Below are 27,571 nucleotides of genomic sequence, written 5' to 3'. Positions count from 1 at the left end.
ACAGTAATCGCTTTTTTGCTTCTCTGACAGTACTTCCGCCCGCGTCCAAGATGGCTGTGGGATGACGTTCCTGACATCCTGTGGGTTCGGCTGCGTCTGACGTAAGCGGCAGCGTCTGACGTAAGGGCTGGTAAGAGGTGGAGCAGTCAACAAACAGCAAATGCGGGTGCTGGTGCGCCAGAGTCAACTATGGACTGGAAAGAAGCGCTTCGCCGGAGACTAGCGACTCCCCGCAGGGATCGGGAGGGTGAGTTTGGGAGGGGCAGCTGGCTGGGGTGGGGAGAACTAAGAGGAGGAGCCAGTGGGAGCCGTAAAACTCCTTTGTCTTACTCTGTAAAACTGACCCAGGGAGGCGGGAGTGGAATAGGCTTTACTGAAAAGAACGGGCTTGACTCGAACTCCTTGGGAAGTGAAGGAACGAGAAGCTTAGCCGTAGCTCCTGACTTCCATACTCTCGGTCTCGACTTGTGAAGAATAACCGAGAACTCAGGCTCCAGTAAATTCTTCCACCCGCGCGTGTTGCTTGTTTTGTTTTAAGGGTCTCCTTATGGAGCCCAAGCAGGCCTCCCATCTGCTTCCTACATTTTTAGCTTCACCGATGTTATCCATTTTAGATTTTTCAACTCATTTTTCCTTGTCCCTTTTCTCTGCCTCCTTCACACTTGCCTCATAGCTTCTCAGTTCCACACCTGCACTCCAGGCAGGTGCAATTGGCTAGAGAGAAACAACCCTAGTGAGTTGCAGTAACTTTTAATCCATGTCCACTAGGCTAAAATAGATGGCTTAGTCGCATTTGTCACCTCCCAACCATAAGTGTGGTTCTCTGCCTCCACTGTTGGAGGACTGTCCAGGCTTTTATTTGAGAGCCCCTCCCCTCCAGCACCAGATCACATTTCCTTACTTATATTCACTGACTTCTCTCCAGCCTTTCCCTCAATTTCTTTCATACATCATCAAATTTTCGTTCCCTTCTAGATCACTGCCATTAGCACCGACAAACGTATGGTAATGTACCCTATCTTTAAAGAAGTTCTTTGAGCCAGGTTCTGGTGTCTCAGGCCTGTAATCCTAGCTACTCGGAGACTGAGATCTGAGAATTGTGGTTCTAAGCTCTATACACTAGATTCCCAGTAATTTTTTTTTCCATTGCTTAGAATTGACCTCACAGCCTTGTGCATACTAAACAAGTGCTGTTCCACTGACCCACAATCCTAGCCCCAATAAATATATTTGGTAGAATTAATTAGGTATACTCTATAGGTCTATATGAGAAGTGGTCATTTCAGGCAGAGACAAACCATAGTGATAAACAAAAATGGGCTGGGAAAGTGGCTCAGTGGTAGAGCGCTTGCCTTGCATGCATGAGGCCCTGGGTTTGATTCCTCAGCACCACATAAGCAAAAAGAAAAAAGCTGGAAGTGGCGCTGTGGCTCAAGTGGTAGAGTGCTAGCCTTGAGCTGAAGAGCTGAGGGACAGCGCCCAGGCCCAGAGTTCAGGCCCCATGACCGGACCCCCCCCCCCAAAAGAAAAAGTATGGGGAGCATTCTGAGTTATCAATTCTCGTTTTCTTGCAAAATTTAATAGTTGAGCTGGATGTGCTAGTACACATTTATAATCTCCTTTGATTCCAACTACTTGGGATGTGGGAGCAGGAGGATGACAGTTTGAGGTCAGCCCAATCAAGAGTTAGTGAGACCCTATCTCAAAACAAAATACAAACAGAAGGGCTGAAGGCATGGCTTAAGTGGTATAGTACTTAACTTGCAAGTTTAAGGCCTGTGGTTCAATCCCCAATGTGGGGAAAAACAATTAGTGGTTGAAGATGTAGAGGGAGCTGTTTCAGTGAAATGCTGTGGTTCCTGGTATTTCAAGGAAGTTAATATGGTATTCAATGTCTAAACGTAATTTTGAAGACCTGTTTTGGGTCTGCAAATATTTTAACTTAATATAAGGTATAGGGAGATCTGAATAAAAATATTATTTGAATTTTAAATTATGTTTTCCCTTTAATACATTTTATTATCAGGAAAAAAAAGTGAACAAGAACTAAAAGATGAAGAAATGGATTTATTTACCAAATACTACTCAGAATGGAAAGGTGGTAAAAAAAACACAAATGAATTCTATAAGACCATTCCTCGATTTTATTACAGGGTAAGTGATATTTAATCAGATGTCTCTCAGAGTCTACACATAAAATATAATTTCAAGCTGTGCGCAAGTGACTCACGCCTGTAATCCTAGCTATTCAGGAGGCTGAGATCTGAGGATAGTGGTTCAAAGCCAGCCCCGGGCAAGGAAAGTCCTTGTGGCTCTTATCTCCAATTAACCCCCAGAAAACCAGAGGTGGCACTGTGGTTCAAGTGGTAGAGTGTTTGCTTTGAGCTGAAGAGCTCAGGGACAGCGTCCAGGCCCAGAGTTCAAGCGCCATGATCAACAAAAATTCATATCTATCTATATATATATATATACACATACATATATATGTATGTATATATATATAATTTCAAAATTGAGATCCAGAATTTGTAATTTATTGTTTGTACTGGAGGTTGAACTTAGAGCTTTGTACTTGCTAGGCAGGCACTCTTACCTCATGAGCCACAGAATTTGTATTTTTTAAATGTTTGTTTTTCCAGTAGTTGAGCACATATGTGTGGACACACAGGAAAAATTGAGAGCCAAGTAAAGTAGCTCATTCCTATAATTCTACCTACTCAGGAAGTGGCGATCAAGAGGTTTACAATTTATGGCAAAAAGTTACCAAGACCTTATCTAACAATCTGCACATGATGCTGTGTACCTATTGTCCAGCTACAGGGAAGATGTAAATAAAGATTGCAATCCCACCTGGCCTAGGAAAAAACATGGCACCCTATCTGAAAAAAGCAAAAAGAGCTGGAGAAGTGGCTTAAGTGGTTGAATGCCTTCCTATCAAGTACAAGCAAGCCCTGTGTTCAAAACCCCAGTACTAAGAAAAAAAAATACATGAGATGCTGGGGGTGGATATAGCTCACTGTATGCTTGACTAGCATGTAAAAGGCTTTTGATTTTATCCCTATTCCTGCCATTAATCTTGAACTCGACTATTAGCTTTTTCAGGACAGAGATCTGGCATTGCTGTTCGCTGAATTTTCTTTTTCTTTTTCTTTTTTTTTTTGCCAGTCCTAGGGCCTAAACTCAGGGCACTGTTCTGGACCTTCTTTTGCTCAAGGCTAGTGCTCTACCACTTGGCCCACCGTGCCACTCTGGCCTTTTCTGTTTATGTGGTACTGAGGAATTGAACCCAGGGCTTCATGCATGCTAGGCAAGCTCTCTACTACTAAGCCACATTCCCAGCCCCTCACTGAATTTTTTATGGGTCTCTGTTTGTTAAATGAATGTTAAGATGAGGTACAAGAAGTGATTTGGGACAGTGGCATGTAGTTATTTCATAAAGTCACATAGCATTTCACTGATCCAGTAGTCTGACATTTTCATGAAGAAATTTATGTTTTTAGTTGCCAGCTGAAGATGAAGTCTTACTACAGAAATTAAGAGAGGAATCAAGAGCTGTCTTTCTACAAAGGAAAAGCAGAGAACTTTTAGATAATGAGGAATTACAGGTAAGAACTGAGTAGAAAGTTGATATAGAGCCATGTAGATGATGTAGAGCCCATAATTTTAACTCCTTGAGAGGCCTGAGATTGGGAGGATCATGGTAGAAAGCCAGACGAGGCAAAAAAAAAAAAGGGGGGGGGGGACCATTTTCAACCCATAAAAACTGGACATGGTGATTTGTACCTGTCATCCCCTCTGTATGAGAAGCATAAATAAAAGGTTCATGGTCCAGGCTTCTCGAAGCAGAAAACAAGACCCTATTTGAAAATAATAAAAGCAGAAAGGGGGCATAGCTCAAGTAGTAGAGTGCCTAGGGAGCACAAGGCCCACGTTCAAACCCCAGGACCTTAAAAACATGTTGCTGTAGAAGATACCCTTTTCTTTTTTGTGCTAGTTACCAAGCAGGATCTCAGTGTGTCTACAGAGTTAGCATTGATACTGCATCACCTCTTAGAGTAGAGCAGGTGCCTGCCAAAATCAGCTGCTAAACTTGGGTGAGTCATGTCCCCCAAAATTAGTGTTGTTAGGCTTGATTTTGCTGAAGACCCTGGATTATTCTAATCTGGAGCCAGTTGAGAACCTCTATTGTAGAATCACATTCAAGAGATTCAAATACAGGCCCTGCTGTATGACTTTTAGGCAATGACTCAAAAGTAGGGACAGTTGTCTATATTGCATAATTACATGCACTAAAGAGGCAGTATATTTGAAAAACTTAAAATTATAGTAGAAAATAAGTGTTATTTTTGTTGTTGCTAGTAATCAAAAGATAATAAGGCATAAGACTGATGTTAATACTATCAGACAATCCTTTTAATGTAAACAATACATTGAGCCTGGCACAGGTGGCTCACACCTGTAATCCTAGCTACTCAGGAGGTTGAGATCTGAGGACAGTGGTTCAAAGCCAGCCTGGGCAGGAAAGTCCGTAAGACTCATATCTCCAATAAACCACTTTAAAACGGAAAACCGGAAGTGGCGCTATGGCTCAAGCAGTAGAGCACTTGCCTTCAGTTGAAGAGCTTAGGGACTCAGACCCAGAGTTCAAGCCCCACGACCAACCAAAAATAATAATAATAATACATTGAACTACATTTAATTATTTTAACTTTGTAATATGTTCTTTTCTGTAATTCTCTAAAGAACTTATGGTTTTTACTGGATAAACATCAGACACCACCTATGATTGGAGAGGAAGCAATGATCAATTATGAAAATTTTTTGAAGGTTGGTGAAAAGGCTGGACCAAAGTGCAAGTAAGGATATTATAAAAAGAAGTATATTAAGCAATTTAAATGCCTCAAAAAAAACTGAAGTAAATATTTTGACAAGTATCAGTTTGGGTTGCTAAAATTTAATAAAATTACTTACACTTAAGAACATTGAAGCCAGACTCCAGTGGCTCACACCTGTAATCCTAGCTACTTAGGAAGCTGAGATCTGAGGATCACGGTTCAAAGCCAGCCCAGGCAGGAAAGTCCTGAGACTCTTTTCTCCAATAAACCACTCAGAAAACCAGAAGTGGTGCAGTGGCTCAAATGGCAGACCACTAGCCTTGAGCTGAAGAGCTGAGGGGCAGCGTTCAGGCCCAGAGTTCAAGCCCCATGATCGACAAAAAAAAATGTTGGCATGAAATTATTTAAATATTTATATATAAGCCAGATGCTAGGGGCTCATGCCTGTAATCCTACCTACTCAGGAAGCTAAGATCTGAGAATTGTGGTTGAAAGCCCGCCAAGACAGGAAAATCAACTTATAGCTCCAATTAGTTTACAAAAAAGCCTAAAATGGAGCTATGCCTCAAGTAGTAGAGCACCTTGAACAAAAAAGCTCAAGGACAGTTCCCAGACCTTTCAGTTCAAGCCCCAGGACCAGCACCAATAAAAAAATTATATATAAAATATACATATATATTATATATATATATAAAGTCTGGCTGCACTCATAGCACTCTGGAGGCTGAGGCTGAAGGACCAAAAGGTAAAGGCCTGCCTAAGCTACATAGTATGACCCTGTCTCAAAAGAAAAGAAAAGAAAAACCCACATAGTTTAGTCACACTTAAAGCTCTTCATTCTTCATACAGAAAAATGAGAAGAAAAGAGTATGCAAATATGTATAACTTCATATTTCAACTTTTGGGGACTTGTCACTTTGACTTTTTTTCTGCCTTTAATTTTGTGAATTTATGCTGTTTTCTAATTTTCATGGAGGTCATTTTATAATATGTTGGCACATTTTCAATCTTTATTTCTTTTTCTTAGGCAATTTTTTACTGCAAAAGTCTTTGCTAAACTCCTTCATACTGATTCATATGGAAGAATTTCCATCATGCAGTTCTTTAACTATGTCATGCGAAAAGGTGATTTGTCTTTAATTGTGCTTCAACTCCTGTCTGGGAATTAAGATTTTTGATCTGTGCTTTTATAGTATTTCATGTGATAGAACTCTGTTACCAAGTATACATAGCATAATTTAGAATATTTACTAGAAAGATTCTTTCATGGAGGTTTATTTACTCTTATGTCACCAATATTACAAGTTGATTTGCCTAAAAAATAGTCTCACACTATTGCTCCATAAATGTGGCATCAGTTAAACAACTTGGAGTTAAGAAACCTGTAAGTACAATAATGATCTGTGGAATATTAGTGTATGCCATCTCCAATTAATACACTTTGTTATAATTACATCAGTGGAAAATAAAAGAAGTTTCACTGAAGATGTAGCATGACAGCTGTCCCCATTTAGTAAAACACCAAGTTCAACTGGTTAAGAACAGTATCCTCTACTCTTAGGGGGAAAACCCAAAGTTGTCAGTCTTCTGAACATTTTAAATGCTATTTATGGAAACAAATTCCAGGAAATGGGAGCATGGGTTTGGTTTAGTGTGGGTTTTTGTTTTGTTTTGCTTTTGTTTTGCCAGTCCTGGGACTTGAACTCAGGGCCTAAGCACTGTCCTTGAGCTTCTTTTGCTCAAGGCTGGCACTCTACTACTTGACCCACAGTACCACTTCTAGCTTTTTCTGTTTATGTGGTACTGAGGAATCGAACTCAGGGCTTCATGCATGCTAGGCAAGCACTGTCTCACCAAGCACATTCCCATTCCTTTTTTGTCTTTTTAATGGGAGCAACTAGTGAGCATGGAAGTAGAGGGAGGAAAAGTGAACAAATGCAGTGATTATATTTAGTATACACTGTGTGGAAAATGAACTGTGCAAATTGTGGGCAAGGACAAGAGGGGGAAACAGAAAGCTAAGGAAGGGGTAACACTGTCCTACCTTATGAAATGTCAAACCCTCTGTACAACAGCTTAATAATAACAAAATTATATATTTTTAATGCAAAAAAAAAAAACAAACTCAGTGCCCATGGCTCATACCTGTATTGCTAGCTATTCAGGAGGCTGAGATCTGATGATCACAGTTTGAAGCCAGTCCAGGTAGGAAAGTCTGTAAGACTCTTACCTCCATTAAACTGCCCAAATAGCCAGTAAAGCTGTGGCTCAAGTGGTAGAGCACTAGCCTTTAGCAAAAAGAAGCTCAGCAACAGTGACCAGACACTGTTCAAGCCACAGGACCTGCTCCAAAAAAGAGAAAGAGAGAAAAACAGTATCCTCTAGCACATCACTTTTACTATAGATGCAATCATGGTAGAATTGTTGAAATTTGCCACCATATGCTATTATTTTGCTTTAGACAAACCAAGAAGTTAATAATTACTTAATGTATATGAGAAGGGTTGTTGGATTGGCTCTAATCCGGAGCTTTTTATCTTCTTTTCACACATATGCTGAAATAATAAATCTTAATAGTTGTATTTCATGTTCTTGTATGTCAGTCTGGCTGCATCAAACAAGAATAGGACTCAGTTTATATGATGTTGCTGGTCAAGGATACCTTCGAGAATCTGTAAGTATTAACCAAATTTTAATAACTATTATAGACACCAAATATTGATAATGAGTGTTGGGATTATAGGAGGTAAATCTCATTAGTGTGTGTGTGTGTGTGTGTGTGTGTGTGTGTGTGTGTGTGTGTGTGTGTGTGTGTGTGTGTGTGTGTGTGTGTGTATGATCTGAGGCTTAAACTCTGGGCACTTTACCTGAGCATTTGTGCTCACGCTAGTGCTCTACCATTTGAGCCACAGTTCCAATTCCACTTCTGGCTTTTTAGTAGCTAATTGGAGATAAGTCTCATAGACTTTCCTGCCTCCGCTGGCTTTGAACCACAATCCCTGGATCTCAGCCTCCTGAGTGGCTAAGAATTACAGGCATGATCCACCAGTGCCTGGCAGTTTCTCTGTTTTCATAGTGTTTGCTCTTGCAAATATGTTACTAAAAGTATATATTGACTATATAAATTATTCTTTAGATTTTTTTTCTTCAGCCTTTACAAACATTTCTAAAAGAAAATGAAAATTTTTAATGGGCTTAAAATCATTCTGGTTAGGAAGTGGCGCTGTAGCTCAAGTGGTAGAGCACTCGCCTTGAGTTGAAGAGCTAAGGGACAACACCCAAGCCCAGAGTTCAAGCCCCACGACCGACAAAAAAAAAAAAAAAATCATTCTGGTTAATCTTGAATGATATCCATGTGTAACTATTTTCAGAAGTATCAGGAATTTTCTCTTTTTAATTTTTTTCAGTCCTGGGGCTTGAACTCAGGGCCTAGGCACTGTCCCTGAGTGTCTTTTGCTCAAGGCTAGCACTCTACCACTTGAGCCAAAACACCACTTCCTGCTTTTTCTGTGTATGTGGTCCTGGGGAATCAAACCCAGGGCTTCATGCATGCTAGGCAAGCACTCTACAACTAAGCCATATTCCCAGCCCTTCCCTTTTTTTTTTTTTGTTTGGGGGTAGGGGAGTCCGGTCGTGGGGCCTGAACTCTGGGACTGGGCGCTGTCCCTCAGCTCTTCAGCTCAAGGCTAGCACTCTACCACTTGAGCCACAGCACCACTTCTGGCTTTTTTCTTTTTGCTTATGTGGTGCTGAGTAATCGAACCCAGGGCCTCAAGCATGCAAGGCAAGCACTCTACCACTGAGCCACCTTCCCAGCCCTGCCATGCCCTTCCCTTTTTTAAAGAAAACTACTGTAAGTTGTGTAGTATAGAGTATCTGAACCTTTGCTAGTTTTCTCTTTCATCTTCCTTCATTCATAAACTGTAATGTGGCCTTTTGTTGTTGTTGTTGTTGATCGTGGGCCCTGAACTCTGGGCCTGGCCATTGTCCCTCAGCTCTTCAGCTCAAGGCTAGCACTCTACCACAGGAGCCATAGCACTACTTTGACCTTTTTCTGCTTATGTGGTGCTGAGGAGTTGAACCCAGGGCCTCATGCATGCAAGGCAAGCACTCTACCACTGAGCCACCTTCCCAGCCTCACATCCCCCACACACACACTTTTTTTTTTTTTTTGGGTCCGGTTGTGGGGCCTGAACTCTGGGCCTGGGCGCTGTCCCTCAGCTCTTCAGCTCAAGGCTAGCGCTCTACCACTTGAGTCACAGCGCCACTTCCGGCTTTTTTCTTTTTGCTTATGTGGTGCTGAGGAATCGAACCCAGGGCCTCTGGCATGCAAGGCAAGCGCTTTTACCACTGAGCCACCTTCCCAGCCCCCACACACACTTTTTTTAAACCTCCTCATATGCCCGTATTCTTTCTTGGTGCTTCTGTAAGAATCCCATTCTTACCATATAATGCTCACTACCAAATAGAAGACTTAAAATATATAAGCGTCTCATTACAAAAGGTATATGGTACCTTGTGCAATTTGATGTAGAGTTAGTTCAGATTTCTGTAAATGGAATCTCCTTTCACTTATGCTATGAATCTTCCTGGGACAAGTATAATTGTTTCAGACCAACTTGACAATAAAAAGGCTCTTGAGGAAGGGAAGATGATAGAAAGGGGGCATGACTGATAAAGATGCATTGTACACAGAAGCAAATATGTGAAGTTGAAACCCCACTGTTTAACAATTTTAAGATAAGAGGAAGCTGAGGTGGCTAGAGCACAAAAGTTAAAGTGGCAGGAGATCAAGTCAGAGAGGTATGTGGGGACTACATGGAGAGCCTTTTTAAGCCATAGTAAGGAGTTTGGATTGGGGCTGGGAGTGTGGTTTAGTGGTAGAGTGCTTGATGAGCATGCATGAAGTCCTGAGTTCGGTTCCTCAGTACCACATACAGTGCTGGAAATGGCACTGTGGCTCAAGTGGTAGAGTGCTAGCCTTGAGCAAAAGAAGCTCAGGTACAGTGCACAGGCCCTGAGTTCAAGCCCCAAGGACTGGCAATAAAACAAAAAACAAAACACCACACATACACACACACACAAAACATAGCTTTGCAAAGATTTATTCCATTAAAAGCAATATATTACATGCTAATACAACCTACCTAGCATTTCTAGCTCATAGCAATCTTTCAACATCTGCCATGCTGAGTGTGACAGATATCCCCACATTTCCCTCAAACTTGAACCATCAGCTCACTGCAGTGCTTCCCAAGCACCTAAGTGCATAATTTGGGAACTGTAGAAATTGTCTTTGTATCAGTGATGAGAATATGGCCTCTGTTGAGGAGGTAAGAAGTATGCCATTGTCTATTACAATTTATACATGTGTCTATGTTTTAACCTAGGAATTCCATTTATAAGAAGTGTATACTACAGTCTTCCACAGTAGGTTTGAATGAAAAATTAGTTTATCTCTTTATGATATTTTTAGTGTAACAAAATATTAGAAGCAACTGAAATGTCAGAGACCTAGTAAAATAAATTTTGGTATGTTTATACAACAAAATTAACAGTTTTGTAAAGTAGTAGCTCTTAAATATGCCTCTGTGGAATGACTATAAAGAATATTGTTAAATGACAAAAGCAGTTTTTGTAGTATGGTGCTATATCTTGTATTTAAAGAACATGAGAATTATACAAAAATATGTATTGGTTGTATGTGCATTGGTTGTATGTAGAAAGCCATACAGATGTTGAAATATAAACTTCCAGCTACTTGGGAGGTTTGAGTGAAGGGGATCTTTTGAGTTCAGATTTTCAAGGACCACCTAGGCAATATAATGAGACCTAGTCTCAAAATAGGGGAAGAAATTTAACTTTGGGGAGAGAAAATAGGGAAGAGAAAACTCTTTTTGGAGATAAGCTCTCATCGTGTAGCACAGGTTGGCCTCTCAACTGCTGAGATTATAGGCATGTAGACCATACCCAACTAATAAAATTTGGGGGCTTGTTGTTTGAAGCAATGTCTGGCCTCAAATTTGTTATGTATCCCAAATTGACTTTGAATTCCTCCTCTTCCTTCAGCTTCCTAAGTGCCAGATAACAGGCAAGCAGTACCAAACCCAACATAGCTGATATATTTTTTATGCTAAATAGTTTTTAGGACTGAAAGTATCTAAGAATCAAGACTGAAGAGAGCAAATAGTCTTTATATTCACTGTACGTTACATAAAAATTGAACTATGAAACGAGTATAGGGATAGGAGGATAGGGGAAAATGATAATTTCTTCAGGGTGTATTATACTCATAACTTGATTTTGGAATTGAAACCTCTTTGTATAACTATTATTAATGATAAAAATCAAGATTGGACATGTAGCAATGTAAACTTTTATTTTCTTTTGTTTTTAGGATTTGGAAAACTACATTTTGGAACTTATTCCTACTTTGCCACAACTAGATGGGCTGGAAAAATCCTTTTATTCTTTTTATGTTTGTACAGCAGTTAGGAAGTTCTTCTTCTTTTTGGATCCTCTAAGAACAGGTAAAAGAAAAACTCACTCTAGATATGAGAATAATATTATATCTGAACCGCAGTACTACAGAAGTCTTGAAAAATGTCACTTTCCTAACATCATTGCTGTTAAAAATCTAGCATCTATCAGCTGAGTGGATGAGGATTATAATTCGAAGCCACGCAGAAGACGAATCCAAGAAACTCTTACCTCCAATTAACCAGCAAAAAAATGCTAGAAGGAGATGTGGCTCAAGTAGTAGAATGCCAGCTGAATGAAAAAGCCAAGCAATAGCATGAGGCTCTGAGTTCAAGCTTCAGTGTCAGCACTAAAAAAAAAAAAAAAAATCTAGCAAATCTTTATTTATTTTATTTTTGTCGGTCATGGGGCTTCAGTTCTGAGCCTGGGCTCTGTCCCTGAGTTTTTCAACCCAAAGCAAGTGCTCTAACATTTGAGCCACAGTGCTACTGCCAGTTTTCTGGTGGATAATTGGAGATAATAATCTCATGGACTGGGGGCTGGGGATGTGGCTCAGTGGTAGAGCGCTTGCCTTGCATGCCTGAGGCCCTAGGTTCGATTCCTCAGCACCACATAAGCAAAAAGAAAAAAGCTGGAAGTGGCGCTGTGGCTCAAGTGGTAGAGAGCTAGCTGAAGAGCTGAGGGACAGCGCCCAGGCCCAGAGTTCAGGCCCCACAACCGGACCCAAAAATAAATAAATAAATAAAATAAAAAATAATCTCATGGACTTTCGTGCCGAGGCTGGCTTTGAACCTTGATCCTGAGATCTCAGTTCCTGAGTAGCTAGGATTATAGGCACCCAGCGCATATCTTTAAAAACAGAGAAATGTAAGAAAAGAAAAGCAGTAAAGGTTTGGTTAGGTTTATATAGATTTTTCAAAGAAGTAGCACTATAGCTCACATGGTAGAATGCATGCCTTGAGCTGAAGAGCTCAGGGACAGTGCCCAAGCCCAGAGGTCAAGCTCATGACTGACAAAAAAAAAAACAAAACTGTGTAACTGTGGAGTTGTACCTAATCTTTTCTTCCTTCTCTAAGAGAAGTACAAAATGAGTAATCATTGTGGCTCCTTCCACTTCTAACAAACACTTACTCTGGTATAATTTGCTGTTGCTGATATGTGACATGCAGAACTATTTTTTTTGTTTTGTTTTTGTTTTTTTTTTTTGGTCCGGTCATGGGACCTGAACTCTAGGCCTGGGCGCTATCCTTCAGCTCTTCAGCTCAAGGCTAGCACTCTACCACTTGAGCCACAGCGCCACTTTTGGCTTTTTTTCTTTTTGCTTATGTGGTGCTGAGGAATCGAACCCAGGGCCTCAGGCATGCAAGGCAAGCACTCTACCACTGAGCCACCTTCCCAGCCCCAGAACTTTTTTTTTTTTTTTTTTTTGTCAGTCATAGGCTTAAACTCTAGGTCTGGGTGCTGTCCCTGAGCTCTTCAGCTCAAGGGTAGCGTAGTGCTCTACTACTTGAGCCATAGTGCCACTTCCGGCCTTTTCTGTTTATGTGGTGCCGAGGGATCAAACCCAGGGTGTCATGCATACAATGCAAGCACTCTACCACTGAACCACCTTCCCAGCCCCAATGCAGAATTAATTCTGCATGTCATATATTTGGAGAAAAGTATGTATTTGGCAATCTGAGAGTCATTTAGCCATGATGTATTTTCTATCTCTTTAACTATCTAAATTAGTAAACATGGCCTCATTAGCAGTATGCTCTGACAAATGTTTGAACCTGCCAAGACAAATACATGTAACTGGGGCAGAGGAAGAAATCCCAAATTCCAATCCTTCATTCTTCTTTCCTTGAAAATCCAGCTATGAATCCATCACAGCACACTGTAGCTGAGGTTATTTTTTAAAACTTCCCAGCTGTAAGCAAATACATGTTTTTTTCCTCTGAAATTTTTTTTATTATTGTGAAAATACTGTACAGAGGGGTTACAATTACATGGGTAAGATAATGAGCACATTTCTTTTTTTTTTTTTTGGGTCCGGTTGTGGGGCCTGAACTCTGGGCCTGGGCACTGTCCCTCAGCATTTCAGCTCAAGGCTAGCGCTCTACCACTTGAGCCACAGCGCCACTTCCGGCTTTTTTCTTTTTGCTTATGTGGTGCTGAGGAATCGAACCCAGGGCCTCAGGCATGCAAGGCAAGCGCTCTACCACTGAGCCACCTTCCCAGCTCTGATGTGCACATTTCTTATCAAGCATTATAGCTTCCTGCTTTGTTTCCCCTTCCCATCCTTCCCCTCCTCCTCCCCCCCCCCCCCCCCGTCCCCCCACCAAAGTTGTAAAGTTCGTTTTTTCGACATAACGACTTGTTGCAATGGGTCCTCCTGTATCCCTGTTTTAACAATTTGTTTTTTCCCTCCCCCTCCACGTATACCAACATCATATATAGTGAAAGCAGGGAATATACCATGGGGGAGGGACATACAAGGCAACAAAGACATAATCTTTTAAATATGGTAGAATCAATCGCATGAAAGATCTTTTTTTTTTTTTTTTGTCGTGGGGCTTGAGCTCTAGGCTTCGGAGCTGTCCCTCAGCAATTCAGCTCAAGGCTTATGCCCTATCACTTGTCCCTCTGAAATTTTGCAAAAAATATGTTTTGAATTTTTTTAATGTATCAGGCACTATGTTAAGCATTTTTCTTTTATTATGCCAGCCTTTGGGACTTGAACTCAAACACTGTCAGTTATCTTTTGTGTTTAAAACTAGTGTTCTATCACTTGAGCCACAGTTCCACTTTTTTTCCCACCTTTTTTGGTGCTTAATTGGAGATGAGTCTTAGACTTTCTTGCCTGGGCTGGCTTGAAACATGATCATCAGGTCTCAGCCTCTTAAGTAGTTAGGACTACTGGCATGAGCCACCAGTGCCCAGCTTTCAATGGTACTTCTATATTTGTCTGCCAGTATAGTACTAGGGCTACAACTCGGGGCTTCTTGATCTTATTCAATTTTTCTCATTCATGGCCGATGCTCTACTACTTCATTCACAGTTTTCCTAGTTAATTGGAAATAATAGTCTCTTGGGTTTGTCTGCATGGGTTGTCTTTGAATCTTTTGTTGTTGGTGGTGGTGGTCGTAGGGCTTAATCTCTGGGCCTGGGTGCTGTCCCTCAGCTCTTCAGCTCAAGGTAAGCGCTCTACCACTTGAACCACAGCACCATTTCTGGTTTTCTGGTAGTTTACTGGAGATAAGAGTTTCACAGACTTTTCCTGCCTAGGCTGGCTTTGAACCAAGATCCTAAGATCTCAGTTTCCTAAGTAGCTAGGATTACAGGCATGAGCCACTGGCTCCCAACTGGCTTTGAATCTTGATCCTCAGATCTCAGCTCTTGAGCAGCGAGGATTATAGACCTGCCAATTTTGAGATTGCTCTTGAAATATACCTTTAAAATTGTTTTTCTTCAACTAAGTTACAGTTTAAAAAAAAAAAAAAAGAATACCAAGGGCTGGAAGGTGGCTCAGTGGTCGAGTGTTTGCCTTGCATGCATGAGGCACTGGGTTCAATTCCTCAGCACCACATAAGCAGAAAAAAGCCAGAAGTGGTGCTGTGGCTCAAGTGCTAGAGCATTAGCCTTGAGCTGAATAGTTGAGGGACAGTAGCCAGACCCAGATCCCAGATTTCAGGCCCCACAACAGACAATACATACATACATATATATGTATACATACACACACACACACACACCAATGCCAGCAACCAGTGGCTCACACCTGTAATCCTAGCTAATCAGGAGGCTGAGATCTGAGGATTACAGTTCAAAGCCAGCCCAGGCAGGAAAGTCCACAAGACTCCAATTAACCACCAGAAAACCAAAAGTGGTGCTGTGGCTCAAGTGGTAGAGTACTTGCCTTGAGCTGAAGAGCTCAGGGACAGTTCCCAGGCCCAGAGTTCAAGCCCCACATCTGACTCCCCGTCCCCCCCCCTTCCCCCCCCCCATCCCCTCAAAAATACCAGGAAGCTGAAACATGTTTTGTCAGTGAGGAGTAATTAAAAGGACAGGGGCTAGATGAATGGAGAGAAGAGTGGCTCCATGCACACTTGTGAAAATGAAACCAGCCAAACTGAGGGGATAGGTGGGGGCTGGAACAGATGGGGAGAATAATGGAAGGGGTGACATTGATCCAGATACATTGTACTCATAAACTAATATGTTGAATTGAAACCCCTTTATATGATTACTTAAAGATAATAAAAAAATAAGTTAAAAAACAAATTGTTCCTGAGCCAGACACGGTGGCTCACACTTGTAATCTTAGATGCTCAGAAGGCTAAGATAGCTGGTCACTGGTGGCTAACACCTGTAATCCTAGCTACTCAGGAGGCTGAGATCAGAGGATCGAGGTTCAAAGCCAACCTGGACAGGAAACCACCAGAAAACCAGAAGTGGCACTGTGGCTCTAAGTGGTAAAGCACTAACCTTGAGTGAAAAAGCTCAGGGACAGTACACCCAGGCCCTGAGAAGCCCCATGACTGACAAAAAAATAAAAATTGAAAAACTTAAAAAAAAATAAATTGTTAAGTGAAATTATGTTTCATTTTGTTTTTAAAGGGAAGATAAAAATTCAAGATATTTTAGCGTGTAGCTTCCTAGATGATTTACTTGAGGTAAATATGCTTTTTCAAATATTTTTAAACTTAATTGTATCACTTTATATTTGCCATCTTCTGATTATGTCTTTGTGTTCTGTGTTTAGCTAAGGGATGAAGAACTGTCTAAAGAGAGCCAAGAAACAAATTGGTTTTCTGCTCCTTCTGCCCTAAGGGTTTATGGTATGTTCTCATTATATACAATTTGAATTATTCATTCCTCAGGTAAGTGGGTTTCAGAGGAGAGTTTTATATATAGTCTATTTTACCTTAAGTTAAAAGTATTCTAATTAGGATCTTGAATTCTAGATACTAAGAATAACCCTTTTTTTTTTGCCAGGGCTGGTGGCTTACACCTATAATCCTAGCCACTCAAGAAACTGAGATCTGAGAATCTTGGTTGGAAGCCATGCCAGACAGGAAAGTACATGAGATTGTTATCTCCAGTTAACCACCAGACAACCAGAAGCAGAGCTGTGGCACAAAGTAGAGTGCTAGCCTTGAGCAGAAAAGCTCAGGGACAGCATCCAGGCTCTGACTTCAAACCCATGTACAACAAAAAAAGCCGGGCACTGGTATTTTATGCCTATAATCCTAGCTATTCAGGAGGCTGAGATCTGAGGATCACAGCTCAAAGCCAGCCTGGATAGGAAAGTCCATGAGACTCTTTATCTCCAATTAACCACCAGAAAAGTGGAAGTGGCACTGTGGCTCAGTGGTAGAGTGCTGGCCTTGAGCAGAAAAACTCAGGGACAGTGCCTAGTCCCTGAGTTCAAGCCCCACAACTGACACAAAAAAAAAAAACTTTTTTGGAATACATTTCTTTCCAATAGAAGAGATGTAATTTGATCTTTCTTATTAACTCAGATATCATTTATAAATGTTATCTTTGTGATAATTTCATTAGTTTGTTACATTATCCTGTTGAATTGTCTTCTGACTCATTTTGGTATCCATTATATAAATTTGCAAATTGATAGCATTTAATTGTTTCTTATTCACCCCTCCTTCTAATTTAGAAACCTAATAAGGTTCTAAAATGTTACAAACAAAATACAAAAATATAAGTGAATTAGGCACCTGTAACTCACAACTGTAATCCTAGTTACTCATGGGGCTGAGATCTAAGGATTGAAGTTGGAAGACAACCCAGGCAGAAAAGGCCATAAGCCTCAAATTAACCAACACAAAGCTGAAAGTGGAGGTATGCTCAAGTGGCAGAGCAATAACCTTGAGCAAAAAAGCTCAGAGACAATGCCCAGGCCCTAAATTCAAGCTCAGTACCAGCACCAAAAAACAAAACAAAATAAAAATAGCCCAAAGACATTAGCCTTCATGGTAGGCTTTCTTTGGCTATTTCTAGATTATTGGTTAATCTCCTTTAGATTCAAGCCATATGTTGATGGCTCATGCCTATAATTCTAGCTACTCTGGAGGCTGAGATGAGTATTGGGGTTCAAAGCCAGCCCTGGCAGGAAAATCTCTTGAGACTCTTCTGTTAACTACCAGAAAACCAAAGAGGCGCTGTGGCTTACAGTGGTAGAGCACTAGCCTTGAGCAGAAGAGCTCAGAGACAACATCCAGGCCTTGAGTTCAAGCCCTACAACCCCACAACCAAAAAACAAAAAAAATATCACTGATTTTTTTCTTTTTTTAGTTGGTTGTGGGGCTTGAACTCTGGGCTTGGGCACTGTCCCTCAGCTCTTCAGCTCAAGGCGAGCACTCTACCACTTTGAGCCACAGCACCACTTCCAGTTTTCTAGTGGTTTATTGGAGATACGAATCTCACGAACTTTCCTGCCCAGGATGGCTTTGAACCGAGATTCTTAGATCTCAGCCTCCTGAGTAGCTAGGATTACAGGTGTGAGCCACCAGCACCCAGCAGTATCACTGATTTTACTACACATAAGCCATTACCCTGTGACAAAATTAATTTCAATCCAAATATTAGCCCATAAATTGAACATTCCGTTAATGTCCAATCTTTGACTAAATTTTTTTGGGTTTTTTTGGTGGGGTCCGGTCGTGGGGCCTGAACTCTGGGCCTGGGTGCTGTCCCTCAGCTCTTCAGCTCAAGGCTAGCACTCTACCACTTGAGCCACAGTGCCACTTCCGGCTTTTTTTTCCTGCTTATGTGGTGCTGAGGAATCAAACCCAGGGCCTTAAGCATGCAAGGCGAGCGCTCTACCACTGAGCCACCTTCCCAGCCCCTTGACTAAAATTTTTATAGTCCTAAATATCTTATCTTTTTCCCTAGGTCAGTATTTGAATCTTGATAAAGATCACAACGGCATGCTCAGTAAAGAAGAACTCTCCCGCTATGGAACAGCAACCATGACCAATGTTTTCTTAGATCGAGTTTTCCAGGAGTGTCTCACTTACGATGGAGAAATGGTAATTGTATAAATCTTCTGATAAGCTTAAAAATTAGGCTTCTAGAGTTTCTAAGAGATCTTTATTGGTGTGAGTCAGCATTATTAGTATAATGAGTTACAGTATCCTAAAAAGTATAAAACAATCAAATTACTAGGTATTTGAAACTTCTGGTCCAAACATAAGTTAATTCACTGTAAAATATTTTTTATAGAAAACTTTAATAGTTTGTTGTCACAGGAGTATGAACTAGTAAAAAAAAATCTGAAAATTAACAGGTATTTTTACTACTTCCAAATAATACTTCAGCCATTAAATTACTAGGTCTAAAATAGTGCTAAATATGCCATGATTAAATCAAGAACCAGGACTAGGAAGATGGCTTAGTGGTAGATGCTTGCCTAGAATGAATAAAGTCCTAGGTTCGATTCCTCAGCACCACATAAACAGAAAATTCCAGAAGTGGCTCTGTGGCTCAAGTGATAAGAGTGCTAGCCTTGAGCAAGAATCTCAGGGAAAAGTGCCCAGGCCCTGAGTTCAAGCCCTTGGGCTGCTCCCCCATGCCCCCCCAAAAAAAGAAGGAAAGAAAAAAAACCCAGTTATTTGTCTATTGTTAGAAGCTAAATATAACTATATAAATTGATATAGAATTATCCTTTTTCTTCTCAAAATTCTTGTGAATGTGATTACATTTAACCTTAAAACTAACAGCTTACATTTATATAGTTGGATATAGATTTTTTTAAATTTCTCTTTGTTTTCAATATCCACTTCCCAAGCTAATGATGCTTAAGAAATAATCATACAGACAAAAATGGGGTTTAACATTTTATCAGCTTTAATTTAAGCAACTTACTGTTAAGCAACAGTAATGAAAAGAGGATGGGGCTGGTGCTGGTGGCTCACGCCTGTAATCCTAGCTACTCAGGAGGCTGACATCTGAGGATCATGGGTTGAACCAGAAGTGGCATCATGGCTCAATCTGATAAAGCACTAGACTTAAGCAAAAGAGCTCAGGGACAGGGCTTAGCCCTGATTTCAAGCCCCATGGGGTGGGGGTGGGGGGAATGGTCCATTGATCTACTGAGGGGCATATGGGTTGGTTCCATTATCTTAGCTATGGAGAATAATGCTGTAAAAAACATAGCTGTGCTGATAGCTTTTGTATGGCTTTGTTTTGGGTAAATGCCCAGAGGTGGGATTGCTGGGTCATTGGGGAGCTCTATGTGTAATCTTTTGAGAAACCTCCATACTGCTTTCCAGAGTGGTTGAGTAAGTTTACACTCCCATCAACAGTGTAGTAGGGTTCCCTTTTGGCCACATCCCCTCCAGTATCTGTTGTTATTAGACTTCTTGATTATAGCCATTCTAATGGGTGAGGTGGAATCTCAATGTTGTTTTGACTCGCATTTCTTTTATGGCCAGATAAGTTGAGCATTTCTTCATGTATCTATTGGCCATTCTTATTTCCTCTTCAGAGAAGTCTCTCTTTAAGTCTTTAGTCCATTTATTAATGTGGCAATTGTTTCTTTGAGGAATTGTTGTTGGGGGATTTTTTTGAGTTCTAAGTATATTTTAGAGGCCCTAGTCTGTTGTATGGCTAGTGAAGATCTCCCAATCCATTGATCTTGCTAGCTATGTCCTTTGCCATGCAGAAGCTCTGCAGTTTCATGCAATCCCATTTGTCCAACCTTTCTTTGATTTATTGTGTTTCTGGGTCTTTGTTAAGAAAATTTTGGCCTGTGCCAAGGAGCCCTAGAGTTTCTTCTATTCCTTCTTATGTTTTCAGGGTGTCTACTTTCACCTCAAGGTCTTTGATCCATTTGGAGTTGATTCTGGTGCAGGGTGATATATAAAGACCTAACTTGAGTTTTCTACAGGTGTTTAACCAAACCAATTTTGCCAGCACCATTTACTGAAGAGGCTGTCTTTCTTCCACTCTATTTTTTTGGCTCCCTTATCAAAGATTATGTGGCTATAGGTCTGTGGGTTCATTTCTGGGTCTTCAGTTCTATTCCATTGGTCTTCATGTCTGTTCTTGTGCCAGTACTAAGCTGTTTTAATTACTATGGCTTTGTAGTAGAGTTGAAGTTTGGTATTGAAATTCTTCTAGTCCTGTTCTTTCTGCTAAGGATTGTTGGCTATTTGGGGTCTTTTATTGTTCCATATGAATTTTTGGATTGCTTCTTCTATTTCATTGAAGAATGAGGTTGGGATATTGATGGGTATTGTACTGAATTTGTAGTCTTTGGCAGTATGTGAGATATATATATATATTCAATGGAATTCTATGCTTCCATCAGAAAGAATGACACTGGCCCATTTGTTACAAAATGGAAAGAGGGCTGGGAAGGTGTCTCAGTGGTAGAACGCTTGCCTTGCATGCATGAGGCCCTGGATTTGATTCCTCAGCACCACATAAGCAGGAGAAAAAAAAAAGGCCGGAAGTGGCACTGTAGCTCTCACCTTGTAGTACTCTCACTGTAGCACTCACCTTGAGCTGAAGAGCTGAGGGACAGTGCCCAGGCCCAGAGTTCAGGCCCCATGACCAGACCCCCCCCCCCCAAAAAAAAAAAAAAAAGAAATGGAAAGACTTGGAAAAATCATATTAAATGAAGTAAGCCAGACCCAAAGAAATACAGGCCCCATTGTTTCCCTTATTTGCAATAATTAGTATATGTCTAGGATCTTATCAAATAAGCAGAAAAGTTCAAGTGCTATGTACATATGACCATATTAAGATGATGCTAAGTGAAATGAAACCAAGATAAAGACATGAGGTTTTTCTTTGTTGTTTTTAATGTACAATGTGATTTTTTTTGTTTCTTTTGTATGTTCTTTTACCTATGGTATATCCCTGTTATCACTGTATTTGATTTTGGTACCTTGTATCTTGTATATACATTATCTAATTTGGGGAGAGGAAGGGGAAAAACAAAATGCTGAAAAAAGGACACAGGATGATCCATTTCAACGAGACTCACAAGACACTATGTTGGAAATGAGCTTTACAACTTTTGGGTGAGGGGAGTGGGGAGGCAGGGAAGGGAAGGGATAGTAGGAGAAAAACAAAGGAAGGGGTAACAATGCTTGACAAGAAATATACCCATTACCTTACTCATGTAACTGTAACCCCTCTGTACAGCATCTTTACAATAAAATAAAACTAAAAGAAAAAAGAGGGTGGGGAAAGAACTGTCTGTGACTCTACTCTTGGCAGTAGACTCTAAGGATCCTGTACTATCCTAGTGACTTCTGGTTAATAATGAAAATCAGAGATGGTAAGTGAATATGAAACTGCACTTCTTTAATTCTTTTTTTTTTTGGGGGGGGGGGGGGTCCAGTCATGGGGCCTGAACTCTGGGCCTGGGCGCTGTCCCTCAGCTCTACCACTTGAGCCACAGCACCACTTCCGGCTTTTTTCTTTTTGCTTAATGTGGTGCTGAGGAATCGAACCCAGGGCCTCTGGCTTGCAAGGCAAGCGCTCTACCACTGAGCTACTTTCCCAGCCCCTTTAATTTTTTATACTGCAATTTATACAGAAAGAAAAAAAAAATCTTCCAAGAATTTAACTTTTTTTTTTCCAAATGAGAATCTATCAAGTACTTTTCACTGTACAAAACAAGTACTATCTAGAAGAGTACCTTTTTAGGGACAAATTTGCTATTCAGGTCTTTTTTTCTTTTTCTTTTCTTTTTTTTTTTTTTTTTCCAGGTCCTGGTCCTTGACTCTGGGCCTTGACTCTGACTCTGAGCTTCTTTTGCTGAAGGTTAGCACTCTACCTCTTCTTTTTTTTCTTTTTTTTCCTTTTTTGGTCAGTCATGGGGCCTGAACTCTGGGACTGGGCACTGTCCCTCAGCTCTTCAGCTGAAGGCTAGCACTGTACCACTTGCGCATCAGCCCCACTTCTGGCTTTTTCTGCTTATGTGGTGCTGAGGAATCCAACCCAGGGCCTCATGTATGCAAGGCAAGCCCTCTACCACTGAGCCACCTTCCCAGCCCCAGCACTCTACCTCTTAAGCCACAGCACCACTTCCAGCTTTTTTTTTTTTTTGAGTAGTTTATTGGAGATAAGAGTCTCACAAAGTTTCCTGCCCAGGCTGGTTTTGAACCAGGATCCTCAGATCTCAGCCTCCTGAGAAGCTAGAATTACAGGTGTGAGCTACCAGTGCCCAGCAATTCAGGTCTTCCAAGCTTTTGTTTGTATCTTTTTTTTGTGTGAATGGAAACAGATTTTCTTACTGGAAATCTTTTTTTTTTTTCTTTTTGCTGGTCCTGGAACTTGAACTCAGGGCCTGGGCACTGTCCTTGAGCCTCTCTGTGCTCAAGGCTAGTACTCTACCACTTGAGCCACAGCACCATGTCTGGCTTTTTCTGTTTATATACTGAGGAATCAAACCTAGAACTTCCTGCATGCTAAGCAACCACTCTACCACTAAGCCACATTCCCAGCCTGGAAATCATTTTAACAACATTTTAAACAACAATTATCTGTAAGTATCAGCAGATGGTTCTAGGATCAGATACTAAAACTTAACAGATGATGCTCTCAAGTTCCATATGTAAAATAGTATATTTGCATACAACCTACATACTTTCTCCCAGGATACTTTAAATCATACCTAAGATAAGTAGTATGGATATATTTTTAAGGACTAGTGAATGACAAGGAAAAAACAAATATATTAAATATAGTACAATTTATTTTCGTTTTGGTTGGTCGTTAGGGCTGAACTCTGAGCCTGGGAGCTATCCCTCAACTCTTCAGCTCAAGGATAGCACCCTACCACTTAAGCCACAACTCCACTTCCGGCTTTTTTCTGCTTATGTGGTACTGAGGAATCAAACCCAGGGCTTCATGTATGTGAGGCAAGCACTCTACCACTGAGCCAACTTCCTATCCCCAGTACAACTTTTTTCCCAAAGATTTTCAGTCTACAGTTGAATCCATAGATGTAAATCACAAATATGGAGGACTAGCTATATTCTACAATAGCAATTTAAATGTTATTTTTTTCTAAATAACCATATTGAAAAGAAAATACAAACAATGGCAGTGTACAATAATTTAGTCACTATATTGTCTTTATGATAAGAGGTTTAAAATAGCAGGTCTCTCTCAGGAAATGAACTATGTCCTCCAATACTGTTTTACACTGGTTAACTTAGAATTCTTAGAAAGTAACATTAAATGTACAAATGGACTTACATTTTATTAACTTAAAATAATTTGCTACTGATGATTGAGAAATAACTTCTAATTATCAGATATTCACCTAAAAATCGAATTTCAATTTAACCTCTTATGAGTATTCTCTTTTCAATAGGACTATAAGACATACTTGGACTTTGTTCTTGCCTTAGAAAACAGAAAGGAACCTGCTGCTCTGCAATATATTTTCAAACTGCTTGATATCGAGAACAAGGGATATCTGAATGTCTTTTCCCTTAATTATTTCTTTAGGGTAAGTATGGTTTACATAAAAAAAAATTGTTCCTTAAGACTTATTTACCATTTGGCTTAATATACATACTGGTGACAATTTAACTTGTGACTTTTAAATTTAACAGAAGAGGTTAAGAGGGTATAGCTCATGCCCTGTCTAGTCTACTAAGTAGCACAAGGCCCTGAGTTCAATCTCTAGTACTGCTTCCATATCCCCTCCAAAGGAAAAAAAAATTAAGTTTATGAACAAAAGGATTTATACAACAGATTGCAAAAAGAAATAAAGTCTGTTTAAGACTTAAGAAATGGAAACAGCTGGGCACTAGCTCATACCTGTAATCCTAGCTACTCAGGAGGTTGAGATCAGAGTATTGAAGTTCAAAGCCAGCCCAGGCAGGAAAGCCTGTGAGACTCTGATCTCCAGTTAATTACCAAAAGAGCCAGAAGTACAGCACTAGCCTAAAAGTTCATGGGCAGGCCCTGAGTTCAACCACCAGGACCAACACCATAAAAAAAAGAAATGTGAACAGGTAAACTAAAGCTGATTTGATTAGATTGTAGAATAGTTTAAAAAAAATGTAGAGATGATACAATGAATGTTTGAAACAAGGCAATTTATGTTTTGAATACTTCATATATGAACCTTCATTCAGCCACTGCAATAAGCTTAAATGGGAATAAATGTTCTCAGAAATGTGAAAAAAAAAATGTAGAGAAAAAATGTTAGGAGTTTTATAAGCCCTTGGAGGGGAGAAATTTGTGCTCTTTTTGATCAGAAATTTGTGTAAGCTTTAAGCAGTAGCTCCTAGCCAGGGAAATGTTTTTTTCTTTTTGGTATTAGGGCTGGCTGGTATATGTCTTGCAATCACTCTTACTTTTTGCTTTAGTTTTTTTTTGTTGTTTTTTTTTGTTTTGTTTTGTTTTTTTGTAAGGTCTCATACTTTTTACATAGGCTGGCCTTAATCCAAAATCCTCCAACCTTCACCACATGTAGGTGGGATTACCATTTGGCTTAAGATACATACATGCAGACTTTTGGAGAAGCTTTACATAATTGTGTTATAGATTCTTTTAATAGGTATATTATTAAAGATAACTTTAAAACTGGCCAGAATTATATGCTGCATTTCAGTATGAAATACATTGGCTGAATATTTATCTTGGACCTTAGCTGGTCTCAGAGAATAATGAGCTCTAAAGATAATTTGATTGTATCTGATTCAGTGTCAAGGCTGTAAAGGCTGTTTGCTCTTCTAAGACATAGGATTCTGTAATTTGAATAGCAACTTTTCCAATTGATGGAATAGTTTTGTACAGTAAAAATAAAGGTAAAAATTGGTAAGAAAGCATGACTAAAATGATAAAGATTGTGGTCTGATAGAAAAGAAAGTAAAACTGTAGAAAAGGTCTTGCAGAAGGTTGGAGCAGATGCTTCCCCCACCCCTTCCCCGGTCCTGGGATTGAACTTGGCCTGAGCACTGTCCCTAAGCTTCCTTTGCTGAAGGTGAGCACTCTACCACTTGAGCCATAGCACCACTCCTGCATTTTTTTTTGTTGGTCATGGGGCTTGAACTCTGGACCTGGGCGCTGTCCCTCGGTTCTTCAGTTCAAGGCTAGCACTCTACGGCTTAAGCCACAGCACCACTTCCAGTTTTCTGGTGGTTTATTACAGATAAAAGGCTCACAGACTTTCCTGCCAGGGCTGGCTTTGAACTGTGATCCTCAGATCTCAGCTTTCGGAGTAACTAGGATTACAGGCTTGAGCCACCGGCACCCAGCATCTCTCCTGCATTTTTGTGAGTAGTTTATTGGAGATAAAAAGTTATCATGAGGGGCTGAGAATGTGGCTCAGTGGTAGAGTGCTTGCCTTGCATGCCTGAGGTGCCCAGGGTTTGATTCCTCAGCACCACATAAGCAAAAAGAAAAAAGCCGGAAGTGGTGCTGTGGAAGTGGCGCTGTGGTTCAAGTGGTAGAGCGCTAGCCTTGAGCTGAAGAGCTGAGGGACAGCGCCCAGGCCCAGAGTTCAGGCCCCATGACCAGACCCCCCCGCCCCCCAAAAAAAAAAGTATCATGAGCCAGGCATCAGTGGCTCATGCCTGTAATCCTAGATACTCAGGAAGCTGAGATCTGAGGATCGCAGTTCAAAGCCAGCTTGGGTAGGAGACTCATTTGTAATAAACTACTCAGAAAACTGAAAGTGGCGCTGTGGCTCAAGTGGTACAGCGCTCGCCTTGAGCTGAAGAGCTGAAGGATAGTGCCCAGGCCCAGAGTTCAAGCCCTATGACTGACAAAAAAAAAAAAGTATTGTGGACTTTGCTGCCCAGGCTGGCTTCACACCACAATCCTCAGCCTCCTGAGTAGTTAGGATTATAGTTACGAGCCACCATTGGTCAGCTATGCAGTTTTCATTTTTTATTTACATATTTATTTCCACTAAATACAGGCCATACAAGAACTAATGAAAATCCATGGACAAGATCCTGTTTCATTTCAAGATGTCAAGGTACCTTTTACTTAATATAACATCAGATAATATTGCTATAATAATACTAAGTATTTGTGTTAAATATATTTTATAAAAGCAGCTTATGGCCAGACACCAGTGACTCACATCTGTAACCCTAGCTACTCAGGTGGATAAGAACTGAGGATAACAGTTTGAAGCTAGCCCAGGCAGGAAAGTCAGTGAGTCTTTCCAATCAACTAACAAAAGTGAGAAGAGGAGCTATGGCTCAAGTGGTAAGAGTGCTAATCGCTAGCAAAAAAAGCTCAGGCCCTGAGTTCAAGCCCTAGTACCAGCACAAAACAAAAAACAACAGCTACTCAGTGGCTGGGTACTTGTATAGCATCTGTATGACCCTGAGTTAAATCCCTGGCATGGGGAGGGTGGGGGATGTTGACACACAGTTCAACACAACAAAAACACCAAGATATTGTTTTGCCACCATTAAAAAGTAACAAAAGTTAGTTTTAATATGAATTCAAAGAATACTACAGTTAGATTGCCACTAATTTAGTGTGGATTAAATTTTGAATTTTGGTTTCTTTATCTACATAATGAAGGATAGTTATCATATAGTAAAAGTATGCCAAGAAAATGCTGTTATTATAAAAATTATAAACTGCCTTGAGTTTTAGATCACCATATGATATAAGTTCATTCGATCAGATTTCATTCTATTTTTTTTTTCTCTTGGAGGATGAAATCTTTGACATGGTAAAACCAAAGGATCCTTTGAAAATCTCTCTTCAAGATTTAATTAACAGTAATCAAGGAGACACAGTCACTACCATTCTAATTGATCTGAATGGTTTCTGGACTTACGAGAACAGAGAAGCCCTTGTTGCAAATGACAATGAAAACTCCGCAGACCTTGATGATACATGACCTCCAAAAGACTAGACTGTCTTCATTAAGATGTGTAAACACTTCATGCAGAATCTTTGAAGCGGAATCCTTGGATATGATCTAAATAAAATACTTGATATATCTACAGAACAGTTGTTTTAAGTTGCTCTAACTTGTTTTAAGTTGCTGTAACTTAGGTTTCATAGTTTGGAAGTAATAGGATAAAATTCTGCTTTTTAAAAGGCGGTGAGTTCTGGTACCATTTAGGTCAAAATGATAACTGTGATTTGCTGCTAAAATAGAAAGTACTCCATTTAAATCACTATAATCTTTAGAGATTATAAAGTTTTCATTTAATATTTCTGACATTTATTCAGAATTGGAACAGTTGAGGGATGACTTAAATCATTGTTTTTATTTATTTTATTTTTTTTTTTGCAAGTCCTGG

General features: G+C 40.2%; 1 protein-coding gene across 1 annotated transcript; it reads left to right on the top strand.

Moving 5' to 3' along the window:
* The first annotated feature begins 25 nt into the window (after positions 1–25).
* On the top strand, positions 26–27,274 carry Ppp2r3c (protein phosphatase 2 regulatory subunit B''gamma). The gene is made up of 13 exons (XM_042677914.1): positions 26–247; positions 2,027–2,154; positions 3,501–3,605; positions 4,744–4,856; positions 5,863–5,960; positions 7,439–7,509; positions 11,233–11,365; positions 15,918–15,973; positions 16,063–16,138; positions 18,213–18,349; positions 23,656–23,793; positions 26,218–26,277; positions 26,974–27,274. The coding sequence occupies exons 1-13, from the start codon at positions 190–192 to the stop codon at positions 27,160–27,162; spliced, it is 1,362 nt and encodes a 453-aa protein (XP_042533848.1). The 5' UTR covers positions 26–189; the 3' UTR covers positions 27,163–27,274.
* The last annotated feature ends 297 nt before the right edge of the window (positions 27,275–27,571 follow it).

Source organism: Dipodomys spectabilis, unplaced genomic scaffold (genome assembly GCF_019054845.1).
Source record: "Dipodomys spectabilis isolate Male_0828 unplaced genomic scaffold, ASM1905484v1 ptg000042l, whole genome shotgun sequence".
Classification (NCBI taxonomy): domain Eukaryota; kingdom Metazoa; phylum Chordata; class Mammalia; order Rodentia; family Heteromyidae; genus Dipodomys; species Dipodomys spectabilis.
Note: the sequence above shows the minus strand (reverse complement) of the source record. Positions and strands in the feature narration are given on the sequence as shown.